Below are 17490 nucleotides of genomic sequence, written 5' to 3' on the forward strand. Positions count from 1 at the left end.
AAAGTAGAAAGCACAGCTGGTGGGCTTTGAAGAATGGCAGGGAAGGTGGTGGGCTTGGTTAAGTACGGCAGGTAAGGTATTTATTTTTTACATTTGGTTCAGGGAGGACAGGTCTTGTTATGTATGGCTCCCCCATTGCTCCTCTGCCTCTGCACAGCAAATGAAAGCAGGGGCAGCTTCGCTCTCATTGTCTATTTGATGTCACGCAGAACTCCTTGGTGACACAAATCAACGTAATTCACTGTTACCCATATATAATTCCATATATCTTATACAGATTTGAAAACAACCTTTTATGACTCTCATGAATGTGTTCTATTGATGCAGAATTTAAAACTGGTTTGGCTATTAAAATACTCCCATTAATCTATTGTGCCACAGAACCAAAAAGGAGTCGAAACTGAATATATATAACGACATTTATGAAGACTGATGAAGAATGATGCCAAGGTAAAATGTGCAGGAAGAACAAGTTCGCCATCATTGGCGAATGAATGGATCTGTCATCAGCAGCTCAACATGGAGATTCTGCAACTGGTGTCAATTTACACACAGCCGAAAAACACACCTGAGGCTTCCACAGTCGACTGATGTGCTCAGCCGATGTGAAGTCAATAAAAAATCAAGGATAATTCAGTTCCTCGACAAACAAATCTTTCAACATTCATATTTTTCTGAACCTCCACTGAGCAAGAAATTATTATTATGCAACACTGTAAAATAATTGCTAATGCACCGTTAAATATATTGCACAATCAGAAAATAGAATGTGTGCCTCATCATCGGCAACTTAGACAATGATTTTATTTGGGAAAGAAACATCACGCTCTACAAGGAGAATTTGGTTCCATGCATTAAAGGCGAATCATAATAAGTGTTTGTAACGTGCACGCTGCAGACCAACTGCCCCCTCTAAGCACCGCGTGGTTGTCTTGCATCCAACCCCGAAGACACACTTATGTATTAATAGCTGGTGAACACCAGCATAGATGTACAGGTGGCCCCATTGTCCATTAAGTTTCACAAGAGCACACTTGAGTGAGCACCAGGCATAGAGGCAAATTATGGGCAGGGACTGTAAGAATTTATGACAAAGGGTCAAAATTTAGGACAAAAATTCAGGACAAAAGGTCATTTTTATGAACACGTGTTTAGGTCAAGCAAAAATAGAGCAGTAAGTAAACAAGTAAAAGTCAAAGTACATTTATGTTGTTTGATTTGTATGATACACAGCGGTATTGAGCATCATATGTAACTGGACTTACTTACAGATTAAAAACTAGCAAACATTTGCACAATTTGAGATCCGACATAAGGGAAAGTTACCACACAATTCTGTCGCCTTAGCCTGAACGGCAGTACCAGAAACAGAGAGGGAAAGAAATGTAGAGAAGTGAATACAGCACTTTTTTTCTTAATGATTTTATTTTATGCTTTTCTGTAAATATTCAATCGAACTTTGCATGGCATCATATTCATGGCTGTAAGCATAGGTGCACATGATTAATGGAGACAAGAAGGTACAAGATTGCCAGTCAGGGTGGCTAGGCCTTCAATAATCTGCACAGTGCAGTCAAAATGATAGGGTACAATAAAGTGGCATAGGCAATCAAGAAATTCAGGCGCCCTCAGAAACACAGACATACAATTATAATTGACAATTAATTGATTGAGATTTCATAGCATTCGCACAAATTCTCACACTAGGCAGAGCTGCACAGGGAGGAGGCGCACTATGTCCATTGCTGATTTCCTGCATTGGTAGCAGCCTCCTCCCCTGAATTTCCTGTCTCTACCTGGCTAGGTAAATTGATAGGATCCGCAATTGTTTCTATGCGACTCTGGGGTGGGAGCAGCTCACTATGGGGCAGATTTACAATAACTGGCGCATCCCTGCATATTAGCAGGGATACGCCAGTTAATTTGCGTGATGGAAAAATAGCCTTGCTCCACCATGGATGCGCCGCATTTATAACGCGGCGCACCGTGGCGCAAGGATAAACAGATGCGTGATGCATCTTGTCGGCATAATGTCAGCGCATTGCTGGAGTCGTGTCGCAAGTACGACGCAACTCCAGCAATGGTTAGGAAAGCCTATTCCTAACATGCTGCATCACTCCTTACGCCTGCTTCAAGCAGGCACAAGGTTTTGATGCAGTGGCGCCGTAAAAGTGACTCAGTGAAATCATGTAGATTTCACTGCGTCACTTTTAGGAGGCTTCCTTGCGACGGAATGCCCACCCTGCATACATTATACCTGACGCAGGTATACTGTAGCGCAGGCATTTACAACGTGACGCATCTCCCTAGCAAGCAACAGACCAATGGCCATTAATCTCCTAACCTCCCCCTGAACTTCCTAGTCATAACCCAGCAGTGCTATCATAGGAGCAAATGACAGGGCCTCGCCAGCGATGGCTTCCGGTTCTCGGTACACCGCTTGCCAGAATTCATGTACCCCAGGACAGAACCAAGTGAGATCCGCAAATTCTGCCTCCCCACCTCCACATCGCCGGCAATCTGGACTGTTACGGAGCTCATATCGAGCTTACGATGCATTTGAGGTCGATAGTTTGTGTGCCAATGTTTCAAACCTTCTTTTAGTAAGCGTAAGATACAACATGTTCATCAAGAATTATGCAAGAACAATTACTCTGTCATATGTAAAACAAAAATGAGAGATAAAAAAGGAGCACAAAAAACAATTTTGGAAATCCCACATATAAAATGCTCAATCATCATACAAAAGATGTGTCAAACAGTGCACCACCATACGCTCTGGACAAGGCACCATTAGCCCCTGCATAATGTAACTCAAACTTAGTATAGATCACCACCTCATATAGCACAGGTACAACCACTCACAGAACAGTGCCTCTTCAGCCACAACACATTCAGCTATAATCTGAGGAACAATGCTGCATTATACTCAGAATAAGGCACTAATACCTGCAGCAAAGTGCACCTTCACCCACTGAGTACTGTACCCCTGCAGATAGCACAGTGCACCAACACCTAGAGAACAGTGCACGGCTACCACGAACCAGTGGACATGAGACTCAATTTCCCCAAAATACGATAAGTATGTTTTTTTAGCACAATGCAGTCTATGGTAGTCTTTCACTTCCTCTTTGATGATTTGAGATTTTCTGAAACATTTTTTCTGATCTTAAAATGCTGAAAGTCTACCTTCTTATCCGATCCAGCTGATTGGGCTGCTAGGCTGAGTACAGGAAGCCTTTAAAGGGAGAGTAATGGTCTATATGACTTGTACAGCTCTAGGTAAGCGACTCCTGTAATGATCTGGTAGCATATTATGTGGACAGTACGCATCAACAGATTGTTCATATCTATCTATCCTATCACTTTTACATCCATCCATCCATCCAAGCACCCACCAATAGCCATTCTTTCATCCAAGCAACCATGTGGCCATCAATTCATCTGCCTACTAAGATCCATCTCTCAATCCGTCCATCCATCTATTTACACCCACCCACACTCTTCATCCAGACATCATCCACCCTTTTTACCATCTATACCTTTTTCATTCCTCCCAATAACCCTGTCCACACTCTCTCATTCATACCGAAAATGTACAACCATACACACCTGCATTCACTGCCACACTCTCCACCTATTCATCTACACCCTTTTAATTCACCCCAAACACGATCCCTCCATTCATCTCCACTCCCTTCAATCCATCTATCTATCCCATCTTCACTCATCACCACACCATCTATCTTCCCAAAGAGTGCAGCCATTTATTGACCCATTCACATATCAACATAGCATTTGTAGACACTAAAATGAATATGTGATGTTACACCGCATGCCACTACAACGCATGCCGTTGCAACGTCAACCTTTACCTCGACTTTCTGTCGGGGGAGCGCTGGAAGTTGGAATAGATTAATTTTTTATTCCAACTCCAGTGTGTGCAACGGTAGGGAAGGTGTTAGAGTTAAATCCAACACCTTCTACCCATTGCTGCACACCTTTTTTGTTGCAACGACATGCGGTGTAATTAGTTGTAACAGTTGCGATATGCAATAAATAATGGGGCATCTCAAAGCGGAAATGAGTGTTTGTGTTTGGTTTAATTTCAACTCCAAATGTAGATGAGTTCTGTTTGTTTTAAAAAATAAAAATGTATCACGTAAGATACGTTAAAGCCAGACATCAGAAGCTTAAGTTAAATCAGCATGACCTTTAGGAGCTCTTTATTCTAAAATGGATTCGAAATCTGGGGACTGTAAATGCTCTGAAACAGAACAGGCTAAAGAGAAAAGTTTTGCTTCTCTGGTAATGGAAGCACATAAAGATATGGTGGAAATGCTCTAATCATTTTGGAAAAGTGGAAAGTTGCGCAGGACATTTTACTGAACTTCTGTCCTCTGTCAGTAGTACATTTTCTGAGGAATGGGTCACACATTTCAAATGGGATTGCTCTGTTTACAAGCGTCAATATAGTGCCTATGTGCATCTCTTCAGAGGGAGTGATGTGTGTACACCTCTGTGAAGAGCACCTGCCATGCCTTGTTCCAGTTCCTTCTATTAGGGTCAGGTCAAAAAGAGAAATCGTCAGGCTCATCCTCTCCTTCCCATTCTCTTTCCTCAATTGTCTGCACATGCCAGAGCCCTGGCAGTAGTTTCCGCTCTTTAAAGTGCTTTTACAATGTTTAAAATCAGTGGCAATCCTTAACGTTGGGTGCAGTACCACGGCTAGGACTGCACAGTGCCTGGTAAATGTGCACATTCAAAACCTTTTCAAAGATGTTGGCAACAAAGCGCCTGACTGGAGTATAATTTCTTGTGCTGGGCTGTTCCAAATAGCAATCACCAACAAATTAATGGCTACTTCTCAATATGTTGAAAACAAAGAATCAACAAAAGCAGAAGGCCTCTGAGTGACAATAGCAAGGACTTTCATGATGCTGATTATTTGGCTTGGCCCTCTGTGCAGGGTCAACCCCATTTTCTTTGCCTTCACCCCTCCTGTTTTCTGAATTTCTTTTATTGTTGGCATTAGGACCCTGTGCATGTTACCACAGCTAACTAGTGCTAAAGTGCTTGTGCGCTCTCCTTTACCCATGGTGAATTGACTTACACCCAATTGGCACATTTAATTTACGTACATCTCTTTTGTAAAATGGTTCTTCATGTACCCATGACCTGTAAATTAAATTTTACTACTAGGCCCGCAGCAAGTTTTGTGTGATTTGATTTGATTTATGAATTTATAGAGCGCGCGTTTGCCCATGGGCGTCTTGGCGCTGGGTAGATGCAGAGAATACCAGGGATCTGTCAAGACTTGGGTCTAACTGGAAGAAAACAGCCAGGTTTTTACCTCTTTTCTGAAAGAAAGCATAGAAGGGCTATTTTTGATTGTGATTGGGAGAAGGTTCCAGGCCTTAGCTGCATGTAGCAGAAAGCTTCTCCCTCTCCACCTGACCTGTTTGTATCTTGGGACCTGAATCAGTTTTGCTTGGCTAGAACGAAGATTCCTGGATGGCTCATACAATCTTAAATGAGTTTTTAAAAACTGAGAGTCCATCCCATGAAAAGCCTTATAGGCCAAACATACAAACTTAAATTGTATTCTTTTTTTTATTGGGAGCCAGTGGAGGGATCTTAGCCTGTGTGCAATCGGCTCAAACCTGGGAATGTCCATTACCAACCTCGCTGCTGCGTTTTGCAAGCGTTGTAGTTTTGCTTAGTGCTGAACCTGTATCCGAGCATACAGAGCGTTCCCATAGTCTAGCCTTGATAAGGCCAGAGCTGTTACCACTGTTTTACGGGAATCCAGGGGGATAAATGGCCGGATAAATGCCAGTTTGTTAGACTGGGTGTCAAATGACAGTTTGTTGTCCAGTATCAAACCCAGATTTTTCACTTTGTTTATTGGAGATGGGCAGTCGCCTAAACTGCCTGGCCACCACTCCGGGGACCACATTTTCATATCTGTCCCTAGCAGCATGACTTCGCTTTTATCTCCATTTAACTTTAAGCGATTACTCTGCATCCATTGATTAACTTGTATCATGCAGTTTTTACATTTTTCTGCCGCCTCTTTGATATTATTTGCAATTGATACCACTATTTGGGTGTCATCGGCATAAGAGACAGGTAGAAACCCACAATTCCTAATAATTGCTGCTAAAGGCGCTACATACTAATTAAAAAGAGTAGGGCTTAAAGAAGACCCCTGGGGTACACCACACAGAGAGTTGAATGGTTTTGGTTTTGCCTCCCCCAGCTCCACTGTGAACATTCTGTTAGACAAATAGGATGCTAGCAGCGATCGAGCCGTCATATGAACTCCGGCTTCAGCTAGTCGGATCAGGAGTGTATCATGGTTTACCGTGTCGAAGGCCGCCGAGAGATCCAAAAGGATCAAGGTGGCCTTCCCTCCGGTATCCAGAAAACTCCTGAGTTCCTCTACTGCTGTGAGCAGGGCTGTTTCCGTTCCATGTCCCTCTCGGAAACCAAATTGCGAGTGGTCTAAGGAATTTGCATCTGAGAGGACTAAGGCCAGCTGTTTATTCAATAGTTTCTCCAGAACTTTTGCAGCGAATGGAATTTTCGCAATAGGTCTGTGGGTCTAGATTTGGTTTCTTTAGTAGTGGCAGCACAGAGGTGGTTTTCCATGTATCTGGGAAGCCGCCTGATTTCACTATTTGTAAAAATAACCTTCCTAATTATTCGCTCAACAGCTCAGTGAATAGATGCATCACCTTCGGTGGGCAAGGGTCCGTTAGACCACTGGACTTAGTAGTCTTAACTATCTGAAGAATCTGCTCCACTGAAGGTGGCAAAAAGTGAAACCAGGGATTCTGCTTTAGTGGGAATGATTCCTCTTTAAGTTCTGAGTTTGACCGAGTGGGAAAATGCTTGTTGGTCATTTTGAAGGACTCATAGACTGAGGTCACTTTATCTACGAAAAATTGGCCCAGAATATTACAAAATTCAGAGCTAATTACTGCCTGTTTGTTGCTATCAATTTTTGTTAGTTTTTTTACAGTAGTAATGAGTTCTTTACTAGAATGTTTTGCCTCGTTTAGTTTTCGAATAAAATATTTGCTTTTTTCTTCTAATATTAATTTTTTGTAAATGGCCAGAGAGGTTTTATATTTGTCTTTCAACCGTTGATCACCCACTTAAGAAACCCTCACAACACGCCTCAGGCCTGCCATTGCCATTGCAGCCTGTGTACAGTTTTAGACTGCCAGTTCCACTTGGCAAAATAATACATATGGCAGGCCTGAACCTTCCTTTTTAATGCATATAAGATCCCCTACGCTAGGCCCTATGCAGCCCATAGGGCAGGGTGTATTGTCTTTAAAAAGTGGGCATGTAATTTTAATTTTTACATGTCCTGGTAATAAAAAACAATTACATTTGTTTTTTACTACTGCAAGGCCTACCTCTCCCATAGGATAACATTGGGTTACCTCATTTCATTTAATAAGAGCTAACGTTTTATTGGCTACGGGTAGAAATATCATGTTTGGTCTCAAAATAATGGTAATTTTAAATCATCTTTAATTGCAAAGTCAAATTTTAAGTCACAGTTCTTAAAATGCACTTTTAGAAAGTTGGCATTTTCTTGTTCTAACCAGTTGGTGCCTGCAGCTTCCGTCCTGGGTCACATGACTGTGTGTATCTGTCAGTTGTAATTTGTGTATTCTTCCCAGTCAGTGAGCCAAAGGGGGACTAGGAGTTGGTAGGATGGGCCATCCTGTCAATATGGGAGGGGCGGAGCTTTTCCCAGCCCCACTTTCATTTCAAAGAGGCTGCCTCCAAAACACTCACAAAGAACTTGATACCAGCCTATTATCACCACAGACCCCTTGGTGCCTGGGCAGGGGAAGGAAAGAAATTCCCAAACCAGATGTGGGAGGAGTCTAGAATTTTCTCCCACTTCAAAGGCGGGCACCAGGTATAAATATTGGAACCTCAGATCAACATTTCAGCACACTCCTGGACCTGCAGAAGGCTACATGAGGAATGCCTTGTACGTCAGAGAGCTACCCTGCTTCTTGAGGCCTGCCTTTTGTTGTCAGAGGACTGTGAAGGACGTGGCCCTTAGGGGCCATGCGAGTTACTTATAACCACCTGCTTTGCCTTCCCAAGAATGAAGAGTCGGTCAGACAGTAGAAAATACCAACATGCATTTTATTAGCAATACTCTGCAGAGGAATCCATTCAGACCTGCACCCTAAGATGTCTGTGAAGGGACTGGCATTCCCAGGCATAGGAGTGACAATTATACATTTCAGCAGGAGCACAAGATACACCCACCGAGTACCTTTCCACAGAAGGCAGCAAGAGACAAAGAGGGGCACACAAGGATGAGCTAAGAGTCTGAGGCCGGGTACACACTATCTCTCTCTGGCAAGGTCATTCTGTTTGTGCCTGCAGCTGAGCCAGTGGGAGCAGGCTCCTTCTCATGGGAAAGGTATACAGAAGTATAAACAATATATCCATTAGTACAGCGAGGCCCAACCTTAGGAGAAAATGTACCCCAGCAGCTTTCTGCTGAAGCAAGCAGTACATATAATAAAACTTAGTTAAGTCACAGTCTAATATGGATTGTGAAACACAAAATGGAGCCACAGGCGCTAATTTAAGCCTGCATTCTATTAGGACAGCTCAGTGGGTTACCTACAAATGTAGCAGTGGCTACTAACTTAGCCTTATAATGCTAACCTAATATAGCACAGTGCAAGAATAACACAGCTAGGAGATTTTCAGACTAACAACTGGCCTGCCTGCTACTTAAGGCCTGCCTTGCTTCTCAGAGGACTGCACTGCTGCTACCAGAGGACCGCCATGGTGCTTGAGACTGCCTTGTTCTTCAGAGGACTACCCGGCTGCTTCAGGCCTGTCTTACTCCTTGAACTCTGGACTGCCAGAGGGAATCCAGGGGCCACTTGCAAGACCTCCTGTTCTGAGCTAAAGGGATACAACAAGGTCCAGAGGCCTTTCCGCAACTGCCCAGCTGACTTGCTGCAACTGGCCTGCTTGGACCCGTAACTGGACCTGCCTAAGCCCTGCTGGCCTCTATTGGAGTGAGTTCCAGATCTGCAGGCGGTGCCCACCAGGTCCTGGACCCTTGGCTGACATCAATTTAGTGCCACATGTGAAATTCTGAAGTTATGAACTAAGCATGCTTGACTTTGAGAAGGTAACTTTTTTAGTGTGATTAACCTGTTTCCTGTCTCCATCACAGTCGGACTGAACATCTGACTTTGCCCCTGTCTAGTGTGACCAGATAACCACAGTTAGTGCTCTCTGATTCTTGGCGCTAGTCTTACTTAAACCTTCAAAGTTGCATTTCTCTCATTCTACTGGTTGGAGTTTTGGCATTTTGGTCTCATTTTATGTGCTACTTTTTCTTCTATTTTCTAAATTGGTATGTTATTTTCCTTGTGTTGTGTTTATTCCATTTTGGGCACTGCATATATACTTAACACAGAGCCTCTAAGTTAAGCCTAACTGCTTTTAGTGCCAAGGTACCAGACGATTAAGCACAGGTGAGTTTAGTGACTTTTATGATTCAACCTGAGAATAACTGGTGTTATTGCCTGAGTGGAACTTCCACCCTCCTCAACCAATAACCCAATTTCTCACATTGATATATAATATCTCCTAAGGGAGAACAGTGTCAGAACTTACAATTCACTCACTCTTCCACCTATACATTCTTCTCAGTGAATTAAGCAACCACTCCAGAGATCTTTCAGCAACCTATGTGTCAACCATGCCATAACAGTACATGTCTTGTGTAGCATGAAAGCTTGTATTTGCATGCCCTCCTGGATATGTTCTGTGAGGAATGGAAGATTGCTCTTACTGCCTTCTGCAAAAGAGAGAAGCATCTGACATCTTGTGCCCATTCTGTGAGTAAGAAAGCTTGCAGTGTTGCTGTCCAATGTGACCATGTCTGTGCCCTGCGATGAGAAAAGCTTGTGTTGCTGCTGCCCAACTTGTACCTGTCCTCTGAAGGAGGGACGTTTGCACTATTTCTACCCAAGATGTACTTGTTCATTGCTGATGTGGCAACACAAAAAGATGATGGACCGAATGCTGAATATTGTCAAACATTCACTCCCAGGACAGTTAATACCCTGCAATTGCTGTTGACTCATCTTATGATAATAAAACAAAGGATATATATTGAATGAGCTTGATCCTCCCATTTTTATTCTTCTGCTAAGAAGACGCCAATAAAACCTATTTTAGCTCACCCATACAATTTCATTACAGGTCTAACCATTTAAACAAAAGGGAGAATATATATGTGGACATAAAGCATATAACCTCACCCATATTAGGGAATCTATATATAGGAGACTATACAGTCAGTGACCAGTAGTATTCTCACATGCTTCCCAGTGCTAGATGTGTAACCCACTGATGAAGCATACCACACTAGACAAATGAGAGTTCATCATTCTGCATTAGTCCATGAATGTATAATAATTCCATAAGAGGTTTTGTATATTTAGTAAAGAGGATTTGCACTTCCTGTATTTTAATGTCTGTTTACAAAGAGCATAAAACAATCCTTTCACTCCCGTTACCCCGTTTATTGTGTTAGCTACTTATTTTGTACCGCTTCTGAACGTGTGATAGAATCATAGGATGTTTATCCTGCTACTAGCACCTGGTCTTTACTTATTGTTTGTTTTAGGGAAGGCTTCACTGCAGCTGTCAATGTCCTTGTGTTGTGAAGTCCAGTATAGCATTTTCAACTACACAAAAGAAGACAAAACTATTTGCATTGCCAATGCTTGTTTTAATGCATGATGGGAATGAAAGAGTGAAGATTCACAAACCCTCCCACTATATGTGAGTGGTGTTTCACATGTAAAACTGTTGGTTTTAAATGTGAAATTACCATTTTAAATGGACTATAATTATTTATTTTTTAAAACATTACGTCCAAGTCCCTCCATGGCATATATAAAACTTTTAGCCAGTTCTGACATTTTTTCCAACACCACTTTGCCACCCTGGGTTTTGACTCCACATTGAAAGCGTTAAAAGCAAAACAACAAGGCACACAATGCAACATACTGTTGATTGAAAAGCCAGGGAATGGTTGATTGCACCGTATGTCATAATTTCACTTGGCAGTTGTCTGAAATGCAAATGAAATTTAGTTCTTTATTTTGTAGCTCAAGCCTTCCAGACAATGCTAACTGCCTGATTGTGAAAGGCATATATTGGACTTACCAAAAACACACAGGGGCTTGCAGCCTATGCATAGCTTACCACTGGTTGACTTTACTGTCACTCTGGCTTTCCTTGTTTCAGCCTGTCCATCTTGTCTCCATGATGGCGAATAGCCGCTTTGCGATTTCCTTGATTGTCTGGCTTCTGTTCTTCCTCTGCTTGCTTTTAGGGAACAACATTTCATGTCTCACCTAAGACGGCACCTGTGCTGTATATTGTTAGACCTTTGTTACCTTACAGTGGGCTTAGAGGCCGCCAATAGCTTACCATTGGCTGACTTCATTTTCACTGTCATTTGCTAGCTTCCTTTCTGTCTGCTTCCATAGGCTTTCCTTTCTCTTATTGTGTTTGTTCCATCCCCTGGCGCATGGATGCATTACTGTGTCTTTCCACTGCTCACTTTTTCAGGTGTTACTTTTTTGTTTGTTTGTTTAAGCAGTCTACATGAGTGTGTGCATTTTCCAGCTGTCTTCTCTGTGTACCTCCCCTCTGTGTTCCCCCTCTGTTCCCTTACTACCCACCCTCTATTGTCTGTGTGCTAACCCCTGCTCCTCTGCCCACCCTCTGTTGTCAGTGTGCTTCCGACGGCCTCTTCCACTCACCAACTTATTGTCCATGTGCTTGTCCAACTGCTTCCCCAGCACCTCTTTTCACCCTCTGTTGTCTGTTGTATTGCCACAGCGCCTTCTGGCCAGCCTCCGTTGCCCATGTGCCTGCCCCAGCCTCTCCCACCCATCCTGCTTTTTCAGTGTGCTCCCCCACCCACTCTCTGGTGTCCAGTGCTCCTTCATCCCCTCTTGCATGTCCTCTTCTCCCATCAGCATCCTTCTCTTCCACCCTCTCTCCCTACATGTTGCCTCGTCCCACAGGGGAGTGGGTTAGGAGGTGAGGCAACATGGAGGAAGGGAGGTGGGAGAGGAGATCTGGATGGAAGGAGTGCATAGACAGGAGGGAATGGGGAGCACGCGGATAAAATTAATAAAAGGTACTGTGATGCAGCCAGCTCTAATGTTCTTTTTTTAAATGACATACAACGCATTAGAACTGTCCACTTCTTAGTGTTTTTTTTAATTAGTTGTAGCAATGCTGCACAGGAGCCACACTGCTGTATAGCTGGGCTACAAACCATTGCAAACCTCACTATCTCTCATTAGTGAGAACTATTCTCTTTGCAAATGCTGTTTCTTTTGGTTTGAACACTTCTGAGAGTGTACACCTTTTCCATCTGCCTCTTTCGTGTAATTTTCTCCCCTTTTGTTCTCCCTTGCCCATGTGCTTCGCTCCTCCACCCGCACTTGTGTTGCTCTCTTGCATGTATCTACTTGAGTAACACCATGCACAGACACAGAAACCCAGCTGTGCTTGTTTCTTGTCCCTGATAGAGACACTACGGTCTGGCAGTTCTGGCAGGACTGCTCTATTTGTTGTTGGGGGTGACTTGTTTGCATGCAGTTTCATGGAGATCAGTGGGAGTAGCGCTGGCTTGCAGCTGCTACCCATTATCTTGCTCTTTAATAACGCTAGCTTTCCACTTGCTACCCTTAGCATGAGCGTCTCAAAGGAGCAGGAGAACGCAAGCAGGGCACTAACAGCACTTTTACTTTCTGTAGTGTCCACATCTCCCTCTCGCTCTCCCACTTGGCCAAGTGAATGGAGACCTGAAAGACAAAAGGCAAGAAGAGAGAGATGAGTCGTCTGTTCTTACTCTTCAAATTAACGCAAATCAAGGATTGTGTATATTATCGATTATATCATGATTTGGCAAAGGCTTAGCATAATGAGGAATTACAACAAGAACAATCAGCAACCTAGGATGCAAAAGGTTTCAGAGCGAGGAGGGCAAGTTGGCATGAACATAAGTATGTTTAAGACTTGTCAAATCTGATAAAAGAATGCATATTATCACAGAGTGTGTATATAAAAACACTCCTCCATTGAAAGAGACCCTGAAATTGGCAGAAGGATTATTTTAAGAGATAATACTTACCTGTAGCATGTCAAGGATTATTCATGGGGCACTACTTACCTTTAGCATGTCAGCCATATCTCTGAACTTAACACAAAAGAGAATACTTATTAGCAATACCACAGCAATGCCACAGTAGGACATTTGAACCTTACTAAATTGTACAAACGTTTATTGCATCACTGCTGCTCTGCTGGACTCCTGCCTTGCTATCCTGCCTTGTTCTCCTGCCTGATGAGAAGGACTGGAACTGCATCACTAGAACTCAGAGTGCCTCGAAAGGATAGTTGGCTGGACTCCTGACTTGAATGCTCAGGGACATAAACGACTTCCGACTTACCTGCTTCTGCACCTGGACTCTGCCATTCGTGAGTCTGCTCTGCCAAGTGGTGCCATCCCAGTCCTGGACCCTTGGAAGTAAAGTCTAAGGTGCTTGGTTCAGCAAAACCCACACATCCTATTTTTAACTGGTGAATCTGGCCGTTGTGAGGATCAGAACCGGCACAATGCCCCTTTTGCATGGTCAGAATCAATGCATTGATCCTGTTGCATAAATCGAAGGAAGTGCATCTCTCCTGATGCATGTCCAGAACCAGTGCATCACCTCTCCTGTGTGGATCAGCCCCAATGGATTGTCTTCTGAACCACCACTGCACAAGGTCTCTGCATCTGCGTCTACAGCATCTTCGAAGACAATGAAAAATCTCCGCATCACAGCTCTGCACTCATCAGAGCCGACGCATCGTCGCTGCTGTGCAGATTAGGACCAGTGCATCACCACCACTGCATGGCTCAACATCGATGAATCACTTCGGCAGCACTCCCCATCTTCGACATCAATGCATCTAGGATCAAGGTACTTTTGTTCAGTGGGCTTCAATGGATCTCTATATTCAGCCCCCTCTCCATCGCAGTTGACCTAAACTTTTGACTTTGTTCCGGTCCGGTGTGACCAGATATCCCAAATAAGTGCTTATGGCTTCTACGTGCTATTTTAAAGTTTATTCATTAAAAATTCATGTCTCAAGTTCTACTTATTTTATTTTTGTCATTTTGGTCTTGTTTTATCTATTAAACTCAGTTTTATTTTTCTAACCTGCTGTGAAATCTTTTTGAACTATTATTTCTCAAAACTACTAAACAGATTTACACCAAATCACAAACAGGGCACTTTATGGGCCGTGATCTAGCTTTCTGACAAGTTTAGTGTAGTTCCATTCAGCCATTTTTGTTGTAGCACTTTTCAATTTTCCAAATGGAAAATGTATGGGGAAAACACATTTAAGGATATCCCATTTTTCTTGGACCCTTCTTAAAAGACTGCCACAAAACCTTTCACAAAGAAACTGAGTTGGCTTAAAGGTTTTTTTGGAATGCATTGATAGCACCAGCAAACCCTAAGCTTAAAGACTACAGAAAAAAATGGCAAAAGGCTTGGTTACTTCCTAGCTCCGCATGGATGGCACTGTGCTAATCGTATGCTTAGAAACTGCTAGAAAAACAGACATTTATTGTAAGCCGATTCAGAGTGTTGGTAGTGTTGTAGAGTTCTCATATAAAGAAGCTGCTCTCCATTTAAACCCTGAAAACTACTCAGAGTTCCCTGCTTCCTTTTTGCATAATGTATGCAGCACTCTAAGCCAGAAAGAGTATTATCTTAACTTATACTGGGTGCCTCCTTGTGTGTAGACAAAGCTATACCTTTCTGAAGAGCTCTAATAAAAGCAAAGCACGTGTCAGGTGTTGCTGTTATTCATTTATGATTGGCTTTGATGTGTGGGATTTTAACTTATGCTAAACAACTGTAGGAATTCACTGAAAAGGACCTCTATTTAAAAAACAAAAGAACACAGAAATACACTAGTTATGTCTAACTGACATACATATAGCTTAGAATATACAGGAGGATACAAGAAGCTGCTGTGGTTCATTAACAGTAAATATGTTAACCCTAATAATTTGCCATTCCTAAGATAAATGCTTTGCTGCAATTCACTTATTGACTGTTTTTGACAATCCTTTTTTTTTGTTTTTTCGAGGACGTGACCATGATTGCTAAGTTTGATACCTTTGCGATCTTGTCTCCTGAGATGGCATGTAAGTACATTGAGTCAGTTCATGGGGAATGAGCAGGCTGATGTGCCTCTCATATAAAAATGTAATTGTTTCACAAGAGAGGTAAGGTTAAGGAGCTTGCAGAAATAGGGGTCATTTAGAAATTGGAATGGAACCCACTAGGATAGAGGTTTACACCCATGGAGCCAGCTGCGACTCTGCCGGTTTAAACTCAGTGCTGCACCAAAGTCTAAATAAGTTTGTAAGTGGGATCATTGATGATCTACAACGGTGCTCCCACTCTGCCAGATGCATAAAGACCGGCGAACGACCTTTACAAAGCTGTCGTTACACCGCAATACATTTACATCACGGTCATTACAAGGCAAGTCATTGCAACGACTTGCACTGGATGGCGCTCTACACTAACGAATAGTATGATTTACTATTCCAACACCTTCCCTACTGTTATACACACTGGAGCTGGAATAGTAAATCATACTATTCCTATGTCCAGCGCCTCTAGCGCAAGCCGTTGCAACTACTTGCGTTGTAATAACCACGATGTAATGTACCGCGATGTAAATGATCGTGTTGTAACGTCACATATTCATAAAGACCCCATAAACCTGAACCTAGGTTCCTTGGCTGGTGGGTTTCGCAAGGACTTTTGATTGGCAATTGAGGGAGAGGATGTGGCGTAATGCCCAGAGCTGTTGACTTTGGAACTGGAGAACCAAGTTTGAGTCCTGGCGTCGGCTCATCATCCTGTGTTCTGGGCAAACCACTTCATTTCCCTGTGCCTACCAAAATTGAATGTGTCCTTGTGTAATGTAACTGGTGCACATATGAAGCACTCAAAACCTTGGGGTTGCTATGTAAAACCACAATAAGATAAGTAAGATATGCTACATGGTTGCAGATTTTGTATTTCCTGTGTAATACAAGAAAAATAATTTTAGGTCAATTCACTTTATAGCGAGGTGACAGGTGCTATTTGAATTGACGATGATAGGGTCTCTGCTTAGATTTTCTTCTGCTTTTAGGAACTCATGTACAGTATTAGAGATTTTTGGGCATAATAAAAAACTTTCAGTCGGGAGGCTACCTAAAATTTGGGGATCGACAGCCCTGAAACATGAGAGCAGGCATAAAGGCAGGCAGTGGACCACAGTGAAACAAACGAGTAGTACTTTGAAACTGCAAATGTTTTTGGTACTGACTATCATGCTTGCTGCATGGTACAAGAAGGCAAGAAGGCAAGCAGTGGAGTACTTGTTTCAAAGACTGCTTTGAAGATGCGTAGCACTGTGCATTGGGATCAGATCAATGGGGGTGTTAGAGAGAAGAAAGCACGACAGGGGTCCAAGCCACAAAGTTTTTTCATGCAGCAACTTTCTCTTGTGACCTCTATGTGTCTGTGTGAGTTCAGGTTGTGGATGAATGCTCACAAGAAACCCCGAATTGAGAGCTCTGGAGTTCAGGCCAAAGGCAGAACGAGTTTCTCACAGTGAATGTCAGTGGATCATAAAGGGGTTCGCAGAGCCGGATTGAACCCTGTGGAGGCCCCTAGGCAGTCGAAATTTCGGAGCCCCCTTCTCAAATTATCTCCTACTAAGTTTTAAATTTTACCAACATAACGATTTTCATAAACCAATTTTATTACACAAAACTAAACATTAACAATTTTTTATATTATTAAACTAAAATTAATTGGAAACAATGTAAGAAAGCTTGATTGAAATTTTCTTCCAAGATCAAATCAATATTATTTTGATCCGTTGTGGTGGGGCCCCTAAAAGGAGCGGGGCCCATAAACCGGTGACTACTTTGCCTATTTGGTAATCTGGAACTAGGGGTTGGGAGTACATGTTCATTCAATCCTTGGCCTCTCTGTAGAGTGCTCAGAACAAAGGCCAGGTGCACTAATTACGATTTTGTGCAAAAGTGTGTGATGTTGATTTGCAGCTCATAAAATACTGAAAGTACAAAAGTAAAAGAAAACGCAGCTCTTACAGCTCACTGGGTGTGTTGTGCATTTGTGGGGTGGTGAACTGAAGAGGATGTAAGAAAGTACATGCAAAGAGAGTGAAAACAGGAATCTAGAACAAGGAAGGGATGAGGTGTTAGATATGCGGATGGAAGATTTCAGGAAGATGTAGGGAGAAAAAGGGTGTGAGTATCTAACAGAGAGACTGCAGAGGAAAGTGGTCTGAAGGTAA

At 42.7% G+C, this 17490-nt stretch overlaps 2 protein-coding genes across 6 annotated transcripts in view; both read left to right on the top strand.

Moving 5' to 3' along the window:
- The window catches only part of LOC146780115 (mucin-3A-like), a 268570-nt gene extending 254262 nt beyond the window's left edge, over positions 1 to 14308 (top strand). For 2 of the 5 annotated variants that reach the window (XR_014972097.1, XM_085638057.1), the window contains 2 exons: positions 382 to 450; positions 12858 to 14308. Coding sequence is in view for 4 of the 5 variants with exons in the window: in XM_085638057.1 (XP_085494183.1) it covers positions 382 to 433 (52 nt within the window). In the remaining variant the exon portion in view is untranslated. Of the gene's footprint in view, positions 1 to 379; positions 5210 to 12857 lie in introns of those variants that run through there. The other 3 variants (XM_085638058.1, XM_085638056.1, XM_085638055.1) reach the window with 2 other exon arrangements.
- Positions 14309 to 14502: 194 nt separating this feature from the next.
- Positions 14503 to 17490, top strand: part of TRIM56 (tripartite motif containing 56) — a 132699-nt gene continuing 129711 nt past the window's right edge. The window contains exon 1 of the mRNA XM_085638054.1: positions 14503 to 15310. The gene's annotated coding sequence lies outside the window, so the exon portion shown is untranslated. The remainder of the gene's footprint in view (positions 15311 to 17490) is intronic.

The sequence above is a fragment of the Triturus cristatus genome, chromosome 12 (assembly GCF_964204655.1).
Source record: "Triturus cristatus chromosome 12, aTriCri1.1, whole genome shotgun sequence".
Classification (NCBI taxonomy): Eukaryota; Metazoa; Chordata; class Amphibia; order Caudata; family Salamandridae; genus Triturus; species Triturus cristatus.